The sequence below is a fragment of the Schistocerca serialis genome, chromosome 12 (genome assembly GCF_023864345.2).
Source record: "Schistocerca serialis cubense isolate TAMUIC-IGC-003099 chromosome 12, iqSchSeri2.2, whole genome shotgun sequence".
Classification (NCBI taxonomy): Eukaryota; Metazoa; Arthropoda; class Insecta; order Orthoptera; family Acrididae; genus Schistocerca; species Schistocerca serialis.
In genome coordinates, this window is record NC_064649.1 from 121,959,447 (window position 1) to 121,981,881 (window position 22,435).

At 40.0% G+C, this 22,435-nt stretch overlaps 1 protein-coding gene across 7 annotated transcripts in view; it reads right to left on the reverse strand.

Annotated features, from left to right (window-relative positions):
* Positions 1–22,435, reverse strand: part of LOC126428309 (1,5-anhydro-D-fructose reductase-like) — a 107,560-nt gene that overhangs the window by 702 nt on the left and 84,423 nt on the right. For all 7 annotated transcript variants that reach the window (XM_050090240.1, XM_050090236.1, XM_050090241.1 and 4 more), the window contains exon 7: positions 9,055–9,152. In XM_050090240.1, the coding sequence (XP_049946197.1) occupies positions 9,055–9,152 (98 nt within the window). The remainder of the gene's footprint in view (positions 1–9,054; positions 9,153–22,435) is intronic.

Genomic DNA, 22,435 nt, shown 5'->3' on the forward strand with positions numbered 1-22,435 from the left:
TTGTAGATTTAGAGGAAGCCCGACATACTGTTAACTGGACTACATTCTTCGAAATTCTGAAGGTAGTAGGGGTAAAATACAGAGAGTGAAATATTGTTAGAACTTGTACAGAAACCAGATGGCAGTTATAGGAGTTGAGTGGCATGAAACAGAAGCAGCGGCTGAGAAGGAAGTGAGACAGAGTTGTAGTCCATCTCCGATGTTATTGATTCTGTACATTGAGCAAGCAGTAAAGGAAACCAAAGAAAAATTGTGGAGTAGAAGTTAAAGTTCAGGGAGAAGAAATAAAAAATCTGAGGTTTGTCAATGACACTGTTATGCTGTCAGGGACAGCAAAGGACTTGGAAGAGCAGTTGAATGGAATGGACAATGTCTTGAAACTAAGATACAAGATGAACATCAACAGAAGTAAAATAGGGGTGGAATGTTGTTGAATAGAATCAGGTGATATTGAGGGAATCAGATTACAAAAAGAGATGAGTTTTGCTATTTCGACAGCAAAATAACTGATGATGGCAGAGGTAGAGAGGATACAAAATGTAGAGTGGCACGAAGAAGACAAGTGTTTCTGAAGAAGCGACATCTGTTAACACTGGAAATTAATTTAGTTGTTACTAAGTCTTTTCTGAAAGCATTTGTCTGAAAGCATAGCCTTATATGCGAGTGTAACATAGATGATAAACAGTTCAGACAACAGCATGGATGATAAACAGTTCAAACAAGAGGAAGCTTTTGAATTGTGGTGCTACAGAAGAATCGTGAAAATTAGAGGAATGAGATGGTGGTGGTGGTGGTGGTTTTCAGTCCAAAGTCTCGTTTGAAGCAGCACCCCACACTACTTTATATTGTGCAAGCCTCTTCATCTCTGAATAACTACTGCAACATACATCTGCTTACTGTATTCGCCTCTTGGTCTCCCTGTACGATTTTTAACCCCTCAAACTTTCCTCCAATACAAAATAGATGATCCCTTGTCATCTCAGAATGTGCCATATAAACCAACCCCTTCTATTAGTCAAATTGTCCCATAAATTTCTTATCTCTCCAGTTCTATTCAGTATCTCATTAGTTACGCTATCTACTCATCTAATCTTCTACATTCCTCTGTAACACCACATTTCAAAAACTTCATTCTTGTGTAATTTGTGTATTGTCCATGTTTCACTTCCACATATGACTACATTCCATACTAATACCTCCAGAGGAATGGGGAAAAAAGGAATTCATGGTACACTTTACTAAAAGAAGTGATTGGCTGACAGACTACATCCTGAGGAATCAAGGAATCACCAGTTTTGTAATGGAGGGAGTTTTAGGGGGTAAAAATTGTAGAGGGAGACGTAGGGATGAATACGGAATCAGGTTCAAGTACATGTAAGTGGCAGTAGACATGCAGAGGCATACACGCGGCATACTAGCACGGAGACCTGCATCAGACCAGTCTTTGGTCTGAAGACCACAATAACAACAATCCTTTGGCTGCAAGTGAAAGCAAAAAAGAATGCCTTTGAAAACTGTTGATTCAACCAGATGTGAAGGGTGCACTGTAATTCAATGCAAAAGGATCTCGAGACATTCAGATTCATCAAGAATAGCGACTGGTTTATGGGCTTACAGTAATGAGTCACAGGGAACTTGAAAAACCAATAAAAGGTTGGACATAATTTCCAGCCTAAATACCTTGGTGTCACACTAGATTGGTCTCTGACATATAAAAAATACTTGGCAAAAACAAGCCAAAAACAAAAGACCGAAAACAATGTTGCAAAGAAACTAGCTGGTACAACACGGGGTGCCGACGCACATCGACTCTACGTACTACCGTACTTATGCTGGTGTACCCAGTTGCAGAATACTGCGTTCCAGTGTGGCAACATAGTGCCCACACAAGGAAGCTGTACATACACCTGAATGAGTCAGTGAGGATTATTACAGACACATTAAAATCCCCTTCAATCCCCTGGCTGCACCCAGTCAGTAACATCCCACCACCTCAATTGCGACACCAAGAAGCAATTGATCGAGAATGGAGGAAACTACACCACACCAGCTACCCACAAGACCTCTCAATTCATACAGTCTTAAACAATCCTCCCCCAGACTCCTTATAATCTTGCAATCCACTGTGGCATAATGAAAGGAACAGTAAGAAGTTTGACATTAAAGAAGAGTGGTGCAAAATATGGAATGCTGCAACAATAGCACACCAAGGTGTCCAAGATCCAACTGACAGCCTACCAGGATTTCATCTACAGAGAAGTGAGTGGAAAATGCTGAATAGAATAAGAACTGGCCACGCCAGGTGCAATGCTATGGTGCACAAGTGGGGACTCCGAGATCCTCCAGCTTGTGATTGTGGGGCCTAACAACAAACTATTCAACATATGTTAGAGACTGTCCTCAGAGGAAGAGTCCTGGACCATATAATAACTTTGTTAATGCTACTCCCTGTGCTGTTAGTTGGCTTCAATCATTAGATATTGAAATATAATTAAATCAAACAATGGAAAATCCAGATGGAATGTAACAATACAAGAGAAGGAAAGTTGCTACTCACCATATAGCGGAGACGCTGAGCCACGATAGGCACAACAAAAAGATTCACACAATTAATGCTTTCGACCATTAAGGCCTTTGTCAGCAGTAGACACACACACACACACACACACACACACACACACACACACACACACATGCAAGTGCAACTTGCACACACATCTGCAGTCTCAGAGAGCTGGCAGTGTAGTTTCAGCTCTCTGTGACTGAAGACGTGTGTGCAAGTTGCGCTTGCGTGAGTGTGTGTGTGTGCATGTGTGTATGTGTGTCTACTGCTGACAAAGGCCTTAATGGCCGAAAGTTATGACTGTGTGAATCTTTTTATTGTGCCTATCACGGCTCAGCATCTCTGCTATATTGAAATATGATTAAATGTATCTGGCTTTTTAAACTTGCAATTATATCAGTTAAGTAGTCAGTAATATTAAGTTAGTAATTTTCACAATTTAAAAATGTGTATAAAATTTGTGCCAAAAAGTAAAACTAGACTATATGTAAATACTTAACTAGTTATACATGTATAATTAAATTTTATGTACTTGTCACTGTTTGCTGTTGTTCCCATACGATAAATAAATAAAGACTTGGAAAGTGGTAGCTTAACTCTGCATGATAAACAACCTAGTGTCAGGCATAGTATCCAGACTGACAAATCGTGCAACTCGTGGAGGAGTGGGCCAAAAACAAAGATCTGATCAACAGATGGCCACCGGAGCTGTGGCTTACGAATTTTCTCACGACAGATGCTCCATTATTTGCACAATTATCACAAAACTCAGATGTAGTGAGTTGTAGGCAACACGGGTACTGAAAATGGTTACCGAGTGACACACTGTCACAATGCAAGTGGAATACAGGGCTGTGGAGTAATTCTGGAACACAGTGATCCTCATACTGTCTGAAGGTATGTGGTTGATCACACACCTGCCCTGCTAACTGCCCTCTGCATTACGTCGATGTGTGGACCACTGCCATAACAATAAGTCGATACAGCATTTCATCAATCGGCTCTGCGCAATACCTTGCCGGACAGGAAAATAACTCGACACAGGGATGCTACAAAGGGGTATGTTCAACACTGCCGGGCTTCCCACAAAACCTTTGCCAAGTTGACACAAGTTGTAGTAAGTGAAGTCACTGGCACACGAGGGCACTGCACGGGTACCGGCCAATCACCACAAGTGCTTTGTCATCACACAAACTCCCACAGAGTATGCGGCTTTACAGCACGACCATCCTCTCTGCTCCAGATAGGAAGCTGTCGTGGGCCGTCACCGATCACACTCGACAGAGGAGACCACGCACCCCTATCGGCTCCTGCTCGATGTAACGATAAATAGTTTTACTGCGACCTATTGGTCTCGCTGCAGCTACCTCTGACAGTCTCGAGGCCTGCCTGCTGACCAAACCGACAGTACCTGGGCAGGAGAGCAGCTATATCATCCTGACAGACCGAAGCAATGTTCTCCCACCTCACAATGATGAACTGTGACACCCATCCATTACAGCAAAGAGCAAAGAATGTCCACTACCGACAACATGGAGAGAATTTGTCTCACACTGTTACAGGCAACTAGATTCAGATGCCCTACACTGACATAGTATCAAAAGAGCAGTCAGTGCAGTTTTAACATTTAAATTTGCAAAGAAAAATAATTGCGTACTCTTCTTACTCGAGTTGCAAATTATGGCTGCCACTTTCTGGAATGAGAAAGGCATGCTTTAGGTTGATTTCATGGAATGCTGCTCAATAATTACAGCTGACACATAATGGGCAATGCACACCAAACTGAGACATACCATCCGACATTAACGGTGTGAGTAAATTGTCACGTGCGGTAGTATTCCTTCGTGACAAAGCGTGTCCACGCACTGTTGCCTGTACTGATGAAAAGATTCATTGTTTGTGTTGGGAACTTTCTGATCGTTCACCCTACAGTTCTGACTCTGCACCTGGTGGTTATTACCTTTTGTTGCATTTTAAAAAATGGATTGGTGGTCAATTATTTGAACATGACAAACTCAAAACTTGTTACTAACTGGATCAATTGACAGGTAGAGAACTTCTAAAGCAGACAGGTTGAAAAATTTAAGCCAACATTACATAAAATGATCAGCAACATAAAATGAATAGCAATTATCTAGAACAGCAAAGAAGGTATGCAGGAAATAAAAGCCACTAAAAAAAAGTTTTTTCTAAAGAAGAAAGAAATGGAACCAAACAATGGAAAATCCAGGATGGAATGTAACAATATTCTGAGAAGGAAAGTTGCTACTCACCATATAGCAGAGATGCTGAGTTGCAGGTAGGCACAACAAAGAGATTTTCACACTTAAAGCATTTGTCAACAATAGACACACGTACGTACAAACCACACTCACGCAAACGCAACTCACACACGTGTCCGCAGTCTCAGGCAACTGAAACAACACTGCAAGCAGCAGCACCAGTGCACGATGGGAGTGGCAACAGGGTGGGGGAAAGGAGGCTGGGGAGGGGAGGGGGAGGGATAGTATGGTGAGGATGGCAGACAGTGAAGTGCTGCAGGTTGAGCGGCGGGCAGGGAAGAGGTGGTGACGGGGGAAGGAAGTAGTAGAAAAGGAGAGAAATAGGCCGCAACCTCGGTTAGTCGCTGTCCTCACCCATCCAGCCCCTTCCCTGCTCCCATTCCAGCACTACACAGCCATCACTCCACCACCGCACCCAGTCATTTATTTTATTTTATTATTTTTTTATTTATTTCTCTCTATTTCTCTCATTTTCCCCCGCCCAACCTGCAGAAATTCACTGTCGGCTATCCACACCATTACTATCTCTCCCCCTCCCGTCCCAGCCTCCTTTCCCCCACCCACTCACCACTCCCATCATGCACTGGTGCTACTGCTCACAGTGTGGTTTGGGTTGCCTGAGACTGCAGTCGTGTGTGTGAGCTGCATTTGTGTGTGTGTGTGTGTGTGTGTGTGTGTGTGTGTGTGTGTGTGTGTGTGTGTGTGCGTGTGTGCGTCTATTGTTGACAAGGGCTGTTGGTCATAAGCTTTAAATGTGAAAATCTTTTTGTTGTGCCTATCTGCAGCTCAGCATCTCCACTTCATGGCGAGTAGCAACTTTCCTTCTCAGAAGAAAGAAATCGAAGATTCCTAGACAATGCTTCACCAGTTCTATGACTAAGCATTACAGAAACATAGAATAAAAAATAATTATTGCTACACTCATTAATAAATATGACTGTAATGTGATACATTATGCAACTATAAAGCAGTTTTTAGCCCATTTTCATAATTTTCAATACCGTTACATTAGAGTACTGTGACTAATTTTACTTTTATATGATCTTCATAACGTTGTTGTTGTGGTCTTCAGTCCTGAGACTGGTTTGATGCAGCTCTCCATGCTACTCTATCCTGTGCAAGCTTCTTCATCTCCCTGTACCTACTGCAACCTACATCCTTCTGAATCTGCTTAGTGTATTCATCTCTTGGTCTCCCTCTACGATTTTTACCCTCCATGCTGCCCTCCAATACTAAATTGGTGATCCCTCGATGCCTCAGAACATGTCCTACCAACCGATCCCTTCTTCTAGTCAAGTTGTGGCACAAACTCCTCTTCTCCCCAATCCTATTCAGTACCTCCTCGTTAGTTATGTGATCTACCCATCTAATCTTCAGCATTCTTCTGTAGCACCACATTTCGAAAGCTGCTATTCTATTCTTGTCCGAACCATTTATCATCCATGTTTCACTTCCATACATGGCTACACTCCTCACAAATACTTTCAGAAACGACTTCCTGACACTTAAATCTATACTCGATGTTAACAAATTTCTCTTCCTCAGAAAAGCTTTCCTTGAAATTGCCAGTCTACATTTTATATCCTCTCTACTTCAACCATCATCAGTTATTTTGCTCCCCAAATAGCAAAACTCCTTTACTACTTTAAGTGTCTCATTTCCAAATCTAATTCCCTCAGCATCACCCAATTTAATTCGACTACATTTCATTATCCTCGTTTTGCTTTTATTGGTGTTCATCTTATATCCTCCTTTCAAGACACTGTCCATTCCGTTCAACTGCTCTTCCAAGTCCTTTGCTGTCTCTGACAGAATTACAATGTCATCGGCGAACCTCAAAGTTTTTATTTCTTCTCCATGGATTTTAATACCTACTCCGAATTTTTCTTTTGTTTCCTTTATTGCTTGCTCAATATACAGATTGAATAACATTGGGGAGAGGCTACAACCCTGTCTTACTCCCTTCCCAACCACTGCTTCCCTTTCATGCCCCTCAACTCTTATAACTGCCATCTGGTTTCTGTACAAATTGTAAATAGCCTTTCGCTCCCTGTATTTTACCCCTGCCACCTTTAGAATTTGAAAGAGAGTATTCCAGTCAACATTGTCAAAAGCTTTCTCTAAGTCTACAAATGCTAGAAACGTAGGTTTGCCTTTCCTTAATCTAGCTTCTAAGATAAGTCGTAAGGTCAGTATTGCCTCACGTGTTCCAGTATTTCTACGGAATCCAGACTGATCTTCCCCGAGGTCGGCTTCTACTAGTTTTTCCATTCGTCTGTAAAGAATTTGTGTTAGTATTTTGCAGCTGTGGCTTATTAAACTGATTGTTCTGCAATTTTCACATCTGTCAACACCTGCTTTCTTTGGGATTGGAATTATTATATTCTTCTTGAAGTCTGAGGGTATTTCGCCTGTTTCATACATCTTGCTCACCAGATGGTAGAGTTTTGTCAGGATTGGCTCTCCCAAGGCCGTCAGTAGTTCTAATGGAATGTTGTCTACTCCCGGGGCCTTGTTTTGACTCAGGTCTTTCACTGCTATGTCAAACTCTTCACGCAGTATCTTATCTCCCATTTTGTCTTCATCTACATCCTCTTCCATTTCCATAATATTGTCCTCAAGTACATCGCTCTTGTATAGACCCTCTATAAACTCCTTCCACCTTTCTGCTTTCCCTTCTTTGCTTAGAACTGGGTTTCCATCTGAGCTCTTGGTGTTCATACAAGTGGTTCTCTTATCTCCAAAGGTCTCTTTAATTTTCCTGTAGGCAGTATCTATCTTACCCCTAGTGAGATATTCCTTTTTGGCTGCTTCATTTACTGCATTTTTATATTTTCTCCTTTCATCAATTAAATTCAATATTTCTTCTGTTACCCAAGGATTTCTACTAGCCCTCGTCTTTTTACCTACTTGATCCTCTGCTGCCTTCACTACTTCATCCCTCAAAGCTACCCATTCGTCTTCTACTGTATTTCTTTCCCCCATTCCTGTCAATTGTTCCCTTATGCTCTCCCTGAAACTCTGTACAACCTCTGGTTCTTTCAGTTTATCCAGGTCCCATCTCCTTAAATTCCCACCTTTTTGCAGTTTCTTCAGTTTTAATCTACAGGTCATAAGCAACAGATTGTGGTCAGAGTCCACATCTGCCCCTGGAAATGTCTTACAATTTAAAACCTGGTTCCTAAATCTCTGTCTTACCATTATATAATATATCTGATACCTTTTAGTATCTCCAGGGTTCTTCCATGTATACAACCTTCTATCATGATTCTTAAACCAAGTGTTAGCTATGATTAAGTTGTGCTCTGTGCAAAATTCTACCAGGCGGCTTCCTCTTTCATTTCTTACTCCCAATCCATATTCACCTACTACGTTTCCTTCTCTCCCTTTTCCTACATTCGAATTCCAGTCACCCATGACTATTAAATTTTCGTCTCCCTTCACTATCTGAATAATTTCTTTTATCTCATCATACATTTCTTCAATTTCTTCAATCTTCATAACAACTATTCTAAATTGACATGCTCCCACAAGAACAGAGAAAATATTTTCAAGTTACTTTAAAGAAATTACTTACACTCATATTTATACCAATGATGAACAATAATTAAATGTAATTGAGAAGAAATTATAATCTCCCTAGTGTTAAATACATTAAAACATCGAACTTATATATAAGAGCTTTGCAACAACTGTTTGAACGTAATGTGAACCGGAGGTATCAAGAAACCTTTACTAATTTATTTAATGACAATTACATGCAGTCATAGCCACAAGGACATACATGGCACAATATACCATTAAAGAATTGCCCACAAAGTAAGTTATAATGCGCCCAATATATCTAGAGATATGAATTGCTCCTTTGCCAAAATCACAAGTGACACTAATGTATCCAAGGTAATAATGCTTCCATTTTAGCACTTGAAAATGGTCTGAGGCCAAACTCGTACACCGCACATAAGATAAAGTGAATAGCAGCAGAAGGCATCATGAAACCATTCAATAAATTCATTGCACCTGAAGACCCTATTGAAATGAAAATTAAAGATTTTGTGTCTTTTCTTTTTGTGACTGAATGGTGCTTAGTTTCTGAATACGCCTTGTACTATTATATAAAGGTGGAAAACATACTTGCTAGGCTGCCATAGACTCACAACCAACAAATACACAGTAACGAATAAAGCAATGAGAAGAGAGAATACTTACTCTGGTGCAATAGCATCATTAAACATTCGGCCCTGTGGTCCTTTGTCAAGAGCATCTAGTTCATCCATATCTTCTTGCGTCAGTTCAAAATCGAAAATCTGAAAATTTCCTGAATGGTAATGTTATTGTATCACAGGTATATGACAGGTTTTCATTTAATACCTCAGAAACTGTGTACAGGTGTGTGCAGCAGTTTGTTTGGAAGGACGGAGGGGGAAGGGGGAGGGGGGGGGGGGAGGAGGAAAGTATGCCACAATACAAACAATGGAAACTCCAGGTTGGAATACCCATGATACAATGAAAAAACAGATTGCTACAGACTGTAAAGATGACACACTGAGTTGCAGAAAGGCACAACGAAAAGACACTTACACAACAACTTGCAACCAAAGCCTTCGTCAGACACGTGCATTCGTGCAAGCAAGTACACCTCACGTACACACGGCTGTCATCTCTGGTGGCGTTAGCTGAAAGCTATTGTGCATCTTTTTGTTGTGCCTGTCTGCAACTCGAAGTGTCATCTTTATGGTGAGTTATCTTTTCCTTACATTGCTGATATGCCACAATACAGGTATACTAGTAAGGACTGCAGCAAAGGCACAATTTCTGGGAGTGGGCAATAGTGTATTTGATTAGAGCTATCACAATAAGGTGCAAAGGATGGGAAATTAAAGAGATGGAATCTGGGCAAGCTGAAACAACCAGAGATAGTTGAGAGTTTCAGAGGATGTACCATGCAATGACTAAATGAAGCAGAGGTAAGGTATATGGTAAAAGTAAAGCCATAAGCTAGTTTACATATCCTGCCTACTTATGATGCCTATATGTTACAAATAATGTGCACAATTAGACAGACACAATTAAATGACATATCAGACTACAGATCGGATTTGGAATTTTCATTCTTTTGTGGAGCACACACATCAAACGAAAGAAAATTCTAGAGTTAAACATTTTCCTATCATACAAAAGTATTTTTCAAGTATTAACCTCGGTTATTGGATACAGCATACAAATTATTGGAGTAATAATGTGTTTACGTGCTGTCGTGATTGTACGTGGAACGGTACAATAATATGATGGTGAATGAAATGCAATCACATTCAAGAAAACTGTGACTCTGGACAAAAGTTTGTTAAATGTAATTAAAATCTGCCTGTGTAAACAAAATATATTAACAAATAAATAGTATCACTTTATGTTTCCTGCGAGCTCTGCTGTCACTTTATACACATGAAATTCTCTTTAGCTGGATCACAATATAAAACTGTTTGAGTTGTAACCCTGCCTACAGAATATTCATCCACTTTCTAGATGTAACTGTTTGTTGTGCCACAGACATGTACACTCTGGTTAGCCTTGGAAGGACTGAACTATGCCTGAATAGACATCAATGAGAGCAAATGAAGTTAAACATGATTTTGAAGAGAAGAAAAATGTTGGACATAGTAACAGTGGTGATTCTAGATAAGTATATGTAATTAAAAGTACCATTTATGAAACTCATAGGTAACCACTATAAATGCAAACTTATTTTTTTATCCCCCCCCCTCCTCCTCACCAAAGTTATAACTTGTTTGCAGAAATCTGTGGTTGGAATTCTTTCTACTTTAAATACTGTTATTCTGGTATTGTGGTACAGAAACATAAATCAATTTAATTTAGTTGTATTTACTGAATTAAAGAAACAAAAAGAATTATTGTATTCAAATACAACAGCAAACTGATGAAATTTTGATTTAAATTCCTTTCATAGCCAATTTATACATATAAAACACAACATCAAAGTGTAGATCAGCATCCATAATGCAGTATAATGTCTGCTTGTGCAATTTGATGTCTACGAAGTGACAGTAGTAGGTGTTTGAGTGAACAGACATTTTTACACCAATTCCAGCTGCTTCTGACATCTGGTGTTCAATGTAGAAGCTGCGAACTTTCTAGACCACCACAGAGATTCACAAGAGTTGTAAATATATTTTCAACATTGTGGTAAAACATGTCAACTGAGCTGACATGATGTAAGGTTACATCCAATGTACTTTCTGGCATTTCCTCATTTTCTGTTACTACCATAATATCATGTGAGCTGCACACTAACTGTTCAAAATTCATAACTATTTTTGTGCTGTCCTTTTACTATTGAACACATATTGTATTAAAGTAGATGTTAAATATATTTAACACATACAACTGTGAATATCAAGAACTTTTTCAGATTTAGCATTATTACGTTACAACTAAGACACACTGTCATGAACATTTGAAGCCAAAGGTATTCACATTTTTGAAATAAAATTATGATAAATCTACAGCACTTTGATGCCTATGTGACAGACTACAAGTTCACAGGTTTGGGATTCTATCCTTGGAGTGTTGTAAATTTATTCTTGTAGTTAATGTGGCTTTTATCTTTGGCAACACCACATATGGGAAAAATCTAGATGCATTACTATTTTAATTCCACATTAAACTGTAGGCCTCCTAGAATGAGTAAAACAGTTGTAAAGATGGAGGAAGATCTCTAATGGGACAAACCGATCTTAAGAGAGGTGATGATTACTTTTTGGACCTGTGGTACTACATTTACGACACTGCAGGCAAGTATGTCTTAAGACAATAAATTAAACTATAATCATACTGAATCTGAGAATCATTGCCTGCTGATCTAATTTAATAGATAATTCACCAAAGACAAACACTGAATATATGTTCTGAAGCTACATCTGTAAGTTATATACTGTTTTCACCAATTAGAATGGGGATCACAAAGTTAAGGGGACTGCTGTATGAACACATGCAGAAATCTTGCAAAATTTGTCAGTTTTCTAAATAGTGAAGCTCAAAGAATAAGAATTGTAAGTCCATGTAACGCCTATACCATCTTTGGAAAACATTTTGATGTAAGAACCATACAGAGATTCCAAATCACAGACAGTAATTAAATTAAATTCTTTATTTCACAAAATAAATGATGGTATCCCACAAGTTTCTGTTTTTATACATACAACCTTCCAGAAACAAAGTACAGGAAATTTATTTACACTGATGATGTTGCTTTAATCTCTCAGGATCCAAGCTTTAGGGAAGCTGAAGCAACACTAAGCTCATCAGGCCTGAAGAGATTGGACGAATACTTCAAACATAATTCTCTTCGACTGAATCCTCAAAAGACCTGGCATCAAACTTTCGACCTATGGACTAAACAAGCAAACTACATACCTATCATATTTAGAAATCTGACTCTCCAATATTGTAACACTCAAAAATACCTAGACATGACCTTCGACAGGTCTTTCATGTTAAAAATCCAACTCCAGAATGTGACAATTAAAATCAAAACTCACAACAATATAATCCATAAGTTAATGGGAACTACCTGGGACAGCGCAACAGTTCTCAAATCATCAGCTTTAGTTCTTTCATACTCAGTTGCAGAATACCTGGATAAACAGTGCTCGCCCTAATATAATCGAGACACAGCTCAATCAAGCAATCACAGGGTGTATTCATCCCACAAACATGCATTGGCTACTGGTCCTTGGTAATATTCCACCACTGTCAATAAAAAAAAAATCACAACTGATTTTGAATATGTGGACAAGAATAAATAGCAACCCAGAATTGCCAATTCATTCAGAAATTTCATTATTAAAAACTGAGCAACTGAGGTCTACAAAACCACTGTTTTACAAATATCCTAAATTGGAACAATCACATAGTTAATAATGTGGGTAGAGCAAACCAATGACTGCGATTCATCGGGTGCAACAGGTCTACTACAGAGACTGCTTACACCACGCTTGTCCGCCCTATTCTGGAGTATTGCTGTGCGGCGTGGGATCTGCATCAGGTGGGACTGATGGATGACATCAAAAAAGTTCAAGAAGGGCAGCTTATTTTGTATTATCACAAAATATATTATCACGTATCATGCCACAGACACAATACGTGAATTGGAGCTGCAATCATTGAAACAAAGACGTTTTTCATTGTGACGGGACCTTCTCATGAAATTTCAATCACCAATTTTCTCCTCCAATTGCGAAAAAATTCTGTTGCCACCGACCTACACAGGGAGAAAATGGCTCTGAGCACTATGGGACTTAACATCTTAGGTCATCAGTCCCCTAGAACTTAGAACTAATTAAACCTAACTAACCTAAGGACATCACACACATCCATGCCCGAGGCAGGATTCGAACCTGCGACCGTAGCAGTCCCACGGTTCCGGACTGCAGCGCCTAGAACCGCACGGCCACCACGGCCGGCACACAGGGAGAAATTATCATCACAATAAAATAAGAGAAATCAGGGCTCGGACAGAGAGATTTAAGCACTCATTTTTCCACACGCTTTTCAAGAGTGGAACAGTAAAGAGACAGCTTGAAGGTGGTTCATTGAGCCCTCTTCCAGGCTTTTTATTGTGAATACCAGAGTAATCACATAGATGTAGATATAGGTGTGGGTCACAGCAATTAGTTTGCAGGATAATAACTTCAACAAGCAAGGATTAGGAACAATCAATGACAGGAGCAGTCTAACATGAAGTGTCACCAACTACTCAATATTCTCTGTGAGCAACCAAAAATCCTTATGATGCTGGCACACACTAAATTGGATCAGAACTGGCCAAGGCAGATGTGGAGTGTTGCTGCACCAATAGTATGCAAATTCTCCCTTCCACGTGACTGCGGCAACGAGCAACAAACATTTTTCACGTAACACTTGAATGTTGCCTCAAAGCATCCAAAGGAACAAATGGAAGACCTTCACGATTTGCCTGTAGAAACTTCTGACTGGATTTCAAACCTGGATTTAGAACTACGAAGCCATTACAAACTAAACATTGTGTGTCTCTGTGCAGCTACTCACGGATGTCCAGTGTGGGTTGTAATCATTATATAGCAGTGCAGCCTGGTAGATATGCTAATGCGTTATTGCAGAACTGAATAATGTTGGAAAACAAATGAGTTTCAGTTGTGGTCACCAGTTGCAAATCTGGTGCTGTACACTATTTGTATGACAGTGCGACATCCACACTGTCATTTGACAAGCCAAAATGTGAGTGAACGGTATGGTTTCACTGTCAGTGGAACTGTTTTATGTTAATAGGTACAATTACAGAGCTGCACTGAAAGAGTATTGCTGACTGAAAAGTCTGAGAAGAGGTCCGATAGCATTAAATGGTTTAAGGACAATGATAATGAAATTTGAAAACACAGATGAGCTTGGAGTGGCACATGGAAGACTAAGGCAGTCTACACCACGGGAATTTATTGACGAGGTTGCTGTTGCTGTTGCTGTAACTGACCACGCACTGCATTGCTCAGGTAGTGCTAGTGTTCGTACAATATCACAAGAATTGGCCATCCCGCGGTCAACGGTGCAGAATGTTTTGCGGTCTATTTTACATTAGTACGCGTACAAGTTTGACTGGAATACTCTCCTTTAAATTCTGTAGGTGGCAGGGGTAAAATACAAGGAGCGAAAGGCTATTAACAATTTGTACAGAAACCAGATGGCAGTTATAAGAGTCGAGGAGCAAGCTGTGGTTGGGAAGAGAGTGAGAGAGGGTTGTAGCCTGTCCCCAATGTTATTCAATCTGTATATTGAGCAAGCAGTAAAGGAAGCAAAAGAAAAATTCAGAGTAGGAGTTAAAATCCATGGAGAAGAGATAAAAACTTTGAGGTTTGCCGATGACATTGTAATTCTCTCAGAGACCGCAAAGGACTTGGAAGAGCAGTTGAACAGAATGGACAGTGTCTTGAAAGGAGGATATAAGATGAACATCAAAAAAAGCAAAATGACGATAATGGAATGTTGTCGAATTAAATCACATGATGCTGCGGTAATTAGATTAGGAAATGAGACGCTTAAAGTAGTAAATGAGTTTTGCTATTTGGGGAGCAGAAGAACTGATGATGGTCAAAGTAGAGAGGATATAAAATGTAGACTGGCAATGGCAAGGAAAGTGTTTCTCAAGAAGAAAAATTTGTTAACATTTAGTATAAAGTGTCAGGAAGTCGTTTCTAAAAGTATTTGTATGGAGTGTAGCCGTGTATGCAAGTGAAACATGGACGATAAATAGTTTACACAGGAAGAGAATAAAAGCTTTCGAAATGTGGTGCTACAGAAGAATGCTGAAGATTAGATGGGTAGATCACATAACTAATGAAGAGGCATTGCATAGAACTGGAGAGAAGAGAAATTTGTCGCACAACTTGACTAGAAGAAGGGATTGGTTGGTAGGGCATATTCTGAGGCATCAGGGGATCACCAATTTAGTATTGGAGGGCAGAGTTAAGGGTAAAAATCGTAGAGGGAGACCAAGAGATGAATACACTAAACAGATTCAGAAGGATGTAGGTTGCAGTAGGTACTGGGAGATGAAGAAGCTTGCACAGGATAGAGTAGCATGGAGAGCTGCATCAATCCAGTCTCTGTGCTGAAGACCACAACAACAATAACCTGTACAAGATCCAGACAGTGCAGCAACTGAAACCTCATGATCTGCAGCAATGTTCTGAATTTGCTCTTTGGTTTCTGGCATGAACTGACATTGATAACATGTGGCCAGGCAACTTTCTACGGAGTGTTGAGGTACTACGAGGTGCAATGAATACACAGAAATGCCAAATTTGGGATACTGTTAAACTGAGTGTTGTGCATGAACAGACAATTTCACTCACTGTACGAGAGTGTGTGGTCTGGATTGACAAGAAATTTATTCTTCATTTCTTCTTCTTTGAAAAGAATACACCTAGAGGGCCTGTCAGGACGTCTGTACATTATTGAAACCTCCTTGTACAGCATGTGATTCCTGCTTTGGGAGAGTGCAGCTGTGTGGAATGCAACGTTTTCATGCAGCGTGGGGTAACACATTGTGTCACTTGCACAGTAACACCAACAACCGTCAAAAAGAAATGCAAAGTACTTCTACTTAAAAAAGATAAAAAATGCTCTTAATGCCTTTTTAAGAGACAGTTTCCACCCCTCCTGATCTGATCAAATTAGCATAGAAAAGATGTGGAATGACTTCAAAGAGATAGAATTGACAGCAATTGAGAGGTATATAACACATAAATTAATAAGTGATGGTACTGATCCCCCATGAAACACAAAATGGATCAGATCGCTGTTGCAGAAGCAATGAAAAGCATGCCAAATTTAAAAGAATGCAAAATCTCCAAGATTGGCAAAGATTGCAGAAGTTCAAAATATAGTGCGTACTTCAATGCGAGATTCTTTTATAATTGTCCAACGTAACTCTGTCTTGGAATCTGGCAGAAAACCCAAAAAGATTCTGGTCGTGCATAAATCACACCAGCGGCAAGACACAATCAATACCTTCACTGCGCGACAACAACTGTGAACTCACTGATGACAGGGTCACTGAAGCAGAATTATTAAACATGATCTTCCGAAACTCCTTCACCAAAGAAGATGAAGTAAATATTCCTGAATTCCAATCAAGAATGACTGCCAAGATGAGAAACATAGACGTTGATATCCTTGGTGTAGCAAAGCTGCTTAAATCACTAAAGGCAAGGCCTCCAGTCCAGACTGTATACCAGTCAGGTTCCTTTCAGAATATGCTGATACAATAGCTCCACATTTAGCAATTATATACAACTGCTTGCTCACAGAAAGATATGTACCTAAAGACTGGAAAATTGCTCAAATCACACCAATACCCAAAAAGGGAAATAGGAGTACTTTGGTGAATTATAGGCCCATATCACTAACCCTCCACGCTGCCCTCCAATACTAAATTGGTGATCCCTTGGTGCCTCAGAATATGTCCTACCAACCGATCCCTTCTTCTAGTCAAGTTGTGCCACAAATTTCTCTTCTCCCAAATTCTATTCAATACCTCCTCATTAGTTATGTGATCTACCCATCTAATCTTCAGCATTCTTTTGTAGCACCACATTTCGAAAGCTTCCATTCTCTTCTTGTCTAAACTATTTATCGTCCATGTTTCACTTTCATACATGGCTACACTCCATACAAATACTTTTAGAAACGACTTCCTGACACTTAAATCTATACTCGATGTTAACAAATTTCTCTTCTTGAGAAACGCTTTCCTTGCCATTGCCAATCTACATTTTATATCCTCTCTACTTTGACCATCATCAGTTCTTTTGCTCCCCAAATAGCAAAACTCATTTACTACTATAAGCATCCCATTTCCTAATCTAATTCCCGCAGCATCACCTGATTAATTCGACAACATTCCATTACCCTCATTTTGCTTTTGTTAATGTTCATCTTATACCCTCCTTTCAAGTCACTGTCCAATCCGCTCAGCTGCTCTTCCAAGTCCTTTGCTGTCTCTGACAGAATTACAATGTCATAGGTGAACATCAAAGTTTTTATTTCCTCTCCGTGGATTTTGATTCCTACTCCAAATTTTTCTTTTGTTTCCTTTACTGCTTGCTCTATACACAGATTGAATAACATCGGGGAGAGGCTACAACCCTGTCTCACTCTCTTCCCAACCACTGCCTGCCCCTCGACTCTTATAACTGCCATCTGGTTTCTGTACAAATTGTAAATAGCCTTTCACTTCCTGTATTTTACCCCTGCCACCTTCAGAATTTGAAAGAGAGTATTCCAGTCAACATTGTCAAAAGCTTTCTCTAAGTCTACAAATGCTAGATACGTATGTTTGCCTTTCCTTAATCTATTTTCTAAGATAAGTCGTAGGGTCAGTACTGCCTCACGTGTTCCAAAATTTCTATGGAATCCAAACTGATCTTCCCCGAGGTCAGCTTCTACCAGTTTTTCCATTCATCTGTAAAGAATTCAGAACATTGCTGCAGATCATGAGTGTTAGTATTTTGCAGCTGTGGCTTATTAAACTGATAGTTCGGTAATTTTCACATCTGTCAACACCTGCTTTCTTTGGGATTGGAATTATTATATTCTTCTTGAAGTCTGAGGGTATTTCGCCTGTCTCATACATCTTGCGCACTAGATGGCAGAGTTTTGTTAGGCCTGGCTCCCCCAAGGCTGTCAGCAGTTCTAATGGAATGTTGTCTTCTCCTGGGGCCTTGTTTCAACTCAGGTCTTTCAGTGCTCTGTCAAACTCTTCACGTAGTATCATATCTCCTATTTCATCTTCATCTACATTCTCTTCCATTCCTATAATATTGTCCCTCAAGAATATTGCCCTTGTATAGACCCTCTATATACTCCTTCCACCTTTCTGCTTCCCTTCTTTGCTTAGAACTGGGTTTCCATCTGAGCTCTTGATATTCATACAAGTGGCTCTCTTTTCTCCAAAGATCTCTTTAATTTTCCTGTAGGCAGTATCTATCTTACCCCTAGTGATATGCGTCTCTACATCCTTACATTTGTCCTCTAGTCATCCCTGCTTTGCCATTTTGCACTTCCTGTCAATCTCATTTTTGAGAGTTTGTATTCCTTTTTGCCTGCTTCTTTTACTGCATTTTTATATTTTCTCCTTTCATCCATTAAATTCAATATTTCTTCTGTTACCCAAGGATTTCTACTAGCCCTCGTCTTTTTACGTACTTGATCCTCTGCTACCTTCACTATTTCATCTCTCAAAGCTACCCATTCTTCTTCTACTGTATTTCTTTCCCCCATTCTTGTCAATTGTTCCCTAATGCTGTGCCTGAAGCTCTCTACAACCTCTGGTTCTTTCAGTTTATCCAGCTCCCATCTCCTCAAATTCCCACCTTTTTGCAGTTTCTTCAGTTTTAATCTACAGTTCATAACCAATAGATTGTGGTCAGAATCCACATCTGCCCCTGGAAATGTCTTACAATTTAAAACCTGGTTCCTGACTCTCTGTCTTACCGTAATATAATCTATCTGCGACCTTCCCACCGAGCGAGGTGGCGCAGTGGTTAGACACTGGACTCGCATTCGGGAGGACGACGGTTCAATCCCGCGTCCAGCCATCCTGATTTAGGTTTTTTTGTGATTTCCCTAATTCGCTCCAGGCAAATTCCAGGATGGTTCCTTTTAAAGGGCACGGCCGACTTCCTTCCCCGTCCTTCCCTAATCCGATGAGACCGATGACCTCGCTGTCTGGTCTCCTTCCCCAAACCCAACCAACCAACCAACCTTCCAGTATCTCCAGGCTTCTTCCACGTATACAACCTTCTTTCATGATTCTTGAACCAAGTGTTAGCTATGATTAAGTTATTCTCTGTGCAAAATTCTAGCAGGCAGCTTCCTCTTTCGTTCCTTAGGCCCATTCCATATTCACCTACTATGTTTCCTTCTCTCCCTTTTCCTACTATGGAGTTCCAGTCACCCCTGACTATTAAATTTTCTTCTCCCTTGTCTATCTGAATAATTTCTTTTATCTCATCATACATTTCTTCAATTTCTTTGTCATCTGCAGAGCTAGTTGGCATATAAACTTGACTGAGACATGAATGTGAGCTCACTGTTATGCTCCTCAAACCACTGTAGCACGGACGTTACCCTGCTGGAAGAAGCCATTACCATCAGGGAAGACATCGAGGGCAAAGGGATGCTGGTGCATTGCAGTACTATTCACGAAGTCCACAGCTGTTACTGTGTCTTCAATTACTATGAGTTGAATATCCCATGTAGTGTAATATTGTCTCCACTGACCTATATCTGTGGCACGATGCACATTTCGAGCAGCCGTTCACTGGACAATGGTGTATCCAGACAAGAATATCGACCTGGTGTGACAAAGAATGTGATTCATCCAACCGGGCTAAAAGTTTGCACTGATCCACAGTTCAATCTCTGTGGTCTAGTACCCACAGCAACTGCAACTGATGATGACGATGTGTCACACGTGCCGCAAAAACCCACATTCGACGAAGTATGCGGGATGGCGTGCTCCGAAACATTCGTGCCTCCTGTGTTATTGTACTCTGTCATTAGACACCGCTTTCCAGACCAGCAAACCTCCGACCTCCACATCCTGTGACTCGAGATGTGGAAGTCTGACAGCTTGTTGCCTACTCACAGTTTCACTGTCCTCTATCCACAACAGTAGCACACTAACAGCTTCACCATTTTTGAGGTGCCTGTTCGCTGGGGCCTGACTGTAACAATGTGTCCTTTGTCAACATTTTTTACATCAGCAGATGTCCGCATTTGTCAGTAGAATGATTCCACACTTGTCTGCTCTGCTTGTACACTATCCTTACAGCATCACACGTCCACAATGCCACCAGGAGGAACTCTTATCTCACAGTGGACAGTGCTCATCACATTTTGGATCATGAGTGTACTTTTAAGGAGGACAGTCTGTAAGTTTGCACTCGAAGGTATCAAAACACTGACAGTATTTAGGCATACACAAATATCAGTGTATTCGATTATAACAACAAATGTTGTCATTTTGATAGCAAAACCATACTTGTGCATAAAATACAATAATGGTCACTGTTAACACATTGCTAAACCCTTTGAGCATGCACTTTCAAACTGACAAACAAACTGTCAGTGCTGTTCATGTGGGAAGCAAACTGACAGGGAGACCATGCCTATTTGTCACCACCAGTTTCCTCCAAATTTATGGTGGCCTCGGCTAGAAATAAAACTGACTAAGTGTGAGCTCTACATGGCCATGCGTTTAGGAAGAATTGTGGCACAAGTCTGGTGAGGCACAAGCCATTTGTGTTAGCATAGTTTCCAGGCTGCAGTCGTAATGTTTGAATATTCCATTAGTAGTGTAGCGCTTGGCACAGTCATGTCGATTAAATATTTGGGCGTAACATTGCAGAGCGATATGAAGTGGGACAAGCATGTAATGGCAGTTGTGGGAAAGGCAGATAGACATCTTCGGTTCATTGGTAGAATTTTAGGAAGATGTAGTTGATCTGTAAAGGAGACCACTTATAAAACACTAATAAGACCTATTCTTGAGTACTGCTTGAGCATTTGGGATGCCTATCAGGTCAGATTGAGGGAGGACATAGAAGCAGTTCAGAGGCGGGCTGCTAGATTTGTTACTGGCAGGTTTGATCATCATACGAGTGTTACTGAAATGCTTCAGGAACTCGGGTGGGGGTCTCTGGAGGAAAGGAGGCGTTCTTTTCGTGAATCGCTACTGAGGAAATTTAGAGAACCAGCATTTGAGGCTGACTGCAGTACAATTTTACTGCTGCCAACTTATATTTTGCAGAAAGACCACAAATATAAGATAACAGAGATTAGGGCTCATACTGAGGCATACAGGTAGTCATTTTTCCCTTGTTCTGTTTGGGAGTGGAACAGGGAGAGAAGATGCTAGTTGTGGTACGAGGTACCCTCCACCACGCACCATATGGTGGATTGCAGAGTATGTATGTAGATGTAGATGATGTAGAAAGAGTACAGAACACTAATCCGTGGGTCGCGGGGTGGTTCTCTATGTGGAAGCTTGCTTTATTTTCAATTTTCGCATTTCTTATACTGCAAATAAACAAAGTAACCCAGTAGTTTACAGTGGAATATGCAGTGGAATATGCTATAACCTTTCACAAAATAATAATGCCCACAGTCTTTGTATGCCTACAAGGAGTACTGGCTCCATTGGACTGAGGATTCAAAGAACACTAGATCAGTGCAAAGCAAAATGGAGGAATCTCAACATTACTTGTCAAAATCTCGCAAACTTATAACAACCTCATACAAAAAGTTTTTAACTGATGTGATGAAACCCAATTTATAACTGACTCTTGGGGAAAATAAAAATAATGATACAGGATGAGATTTTTCAAGATGAAGAAGGACTGCTATCGTGCGGCATTAAAATGATTCCCTTCAAATCACCTCCACTAGTGCAAGACTTGTAATGTCTATTTTTATTCTACATCTACATACATATTCCAAAAGCCATCATAAGATGCAAGGTGGAGGGTACCAAGTAGCACTTGTAATGGGACACCCTCCTCTAGCATTGCCTTTTTTTTATGTTGGAGTAGCCAATAGCAGGATTAATCTCGAATCTAGTATGGGTTAACATTATCTCAGCTGTTTCACTAAATGAATTTCATATGATTTTGTATACAATGTATTATATTTTGGCTAAAATGTATAAAAAGAAATTAATTTGTTACAATCGATATGTACAGCTAAAATTACTCTCATTTTAGAAATATTTGAAACCAAAAAATATCTGGCATACTTAAAATTCATTTATTAACTATGCAATCTAATGCTAATTATAAAATTAATTTCTGGCCTCATTTATAAAGTAATGATATAACTTGGTGAAGATTCTTCATTCGTCAAAAAAGTTTGTACACTCTTTTGCTTTGTAAACTCTTTGGAATACTCTGAGGACTGCAGAATGTAGGTAGTAGTGAATATGCCTCTCATGGAAATGCACAAGTTTTTTAGTTTTGTCAATAACAAAGTAATTGTTGGT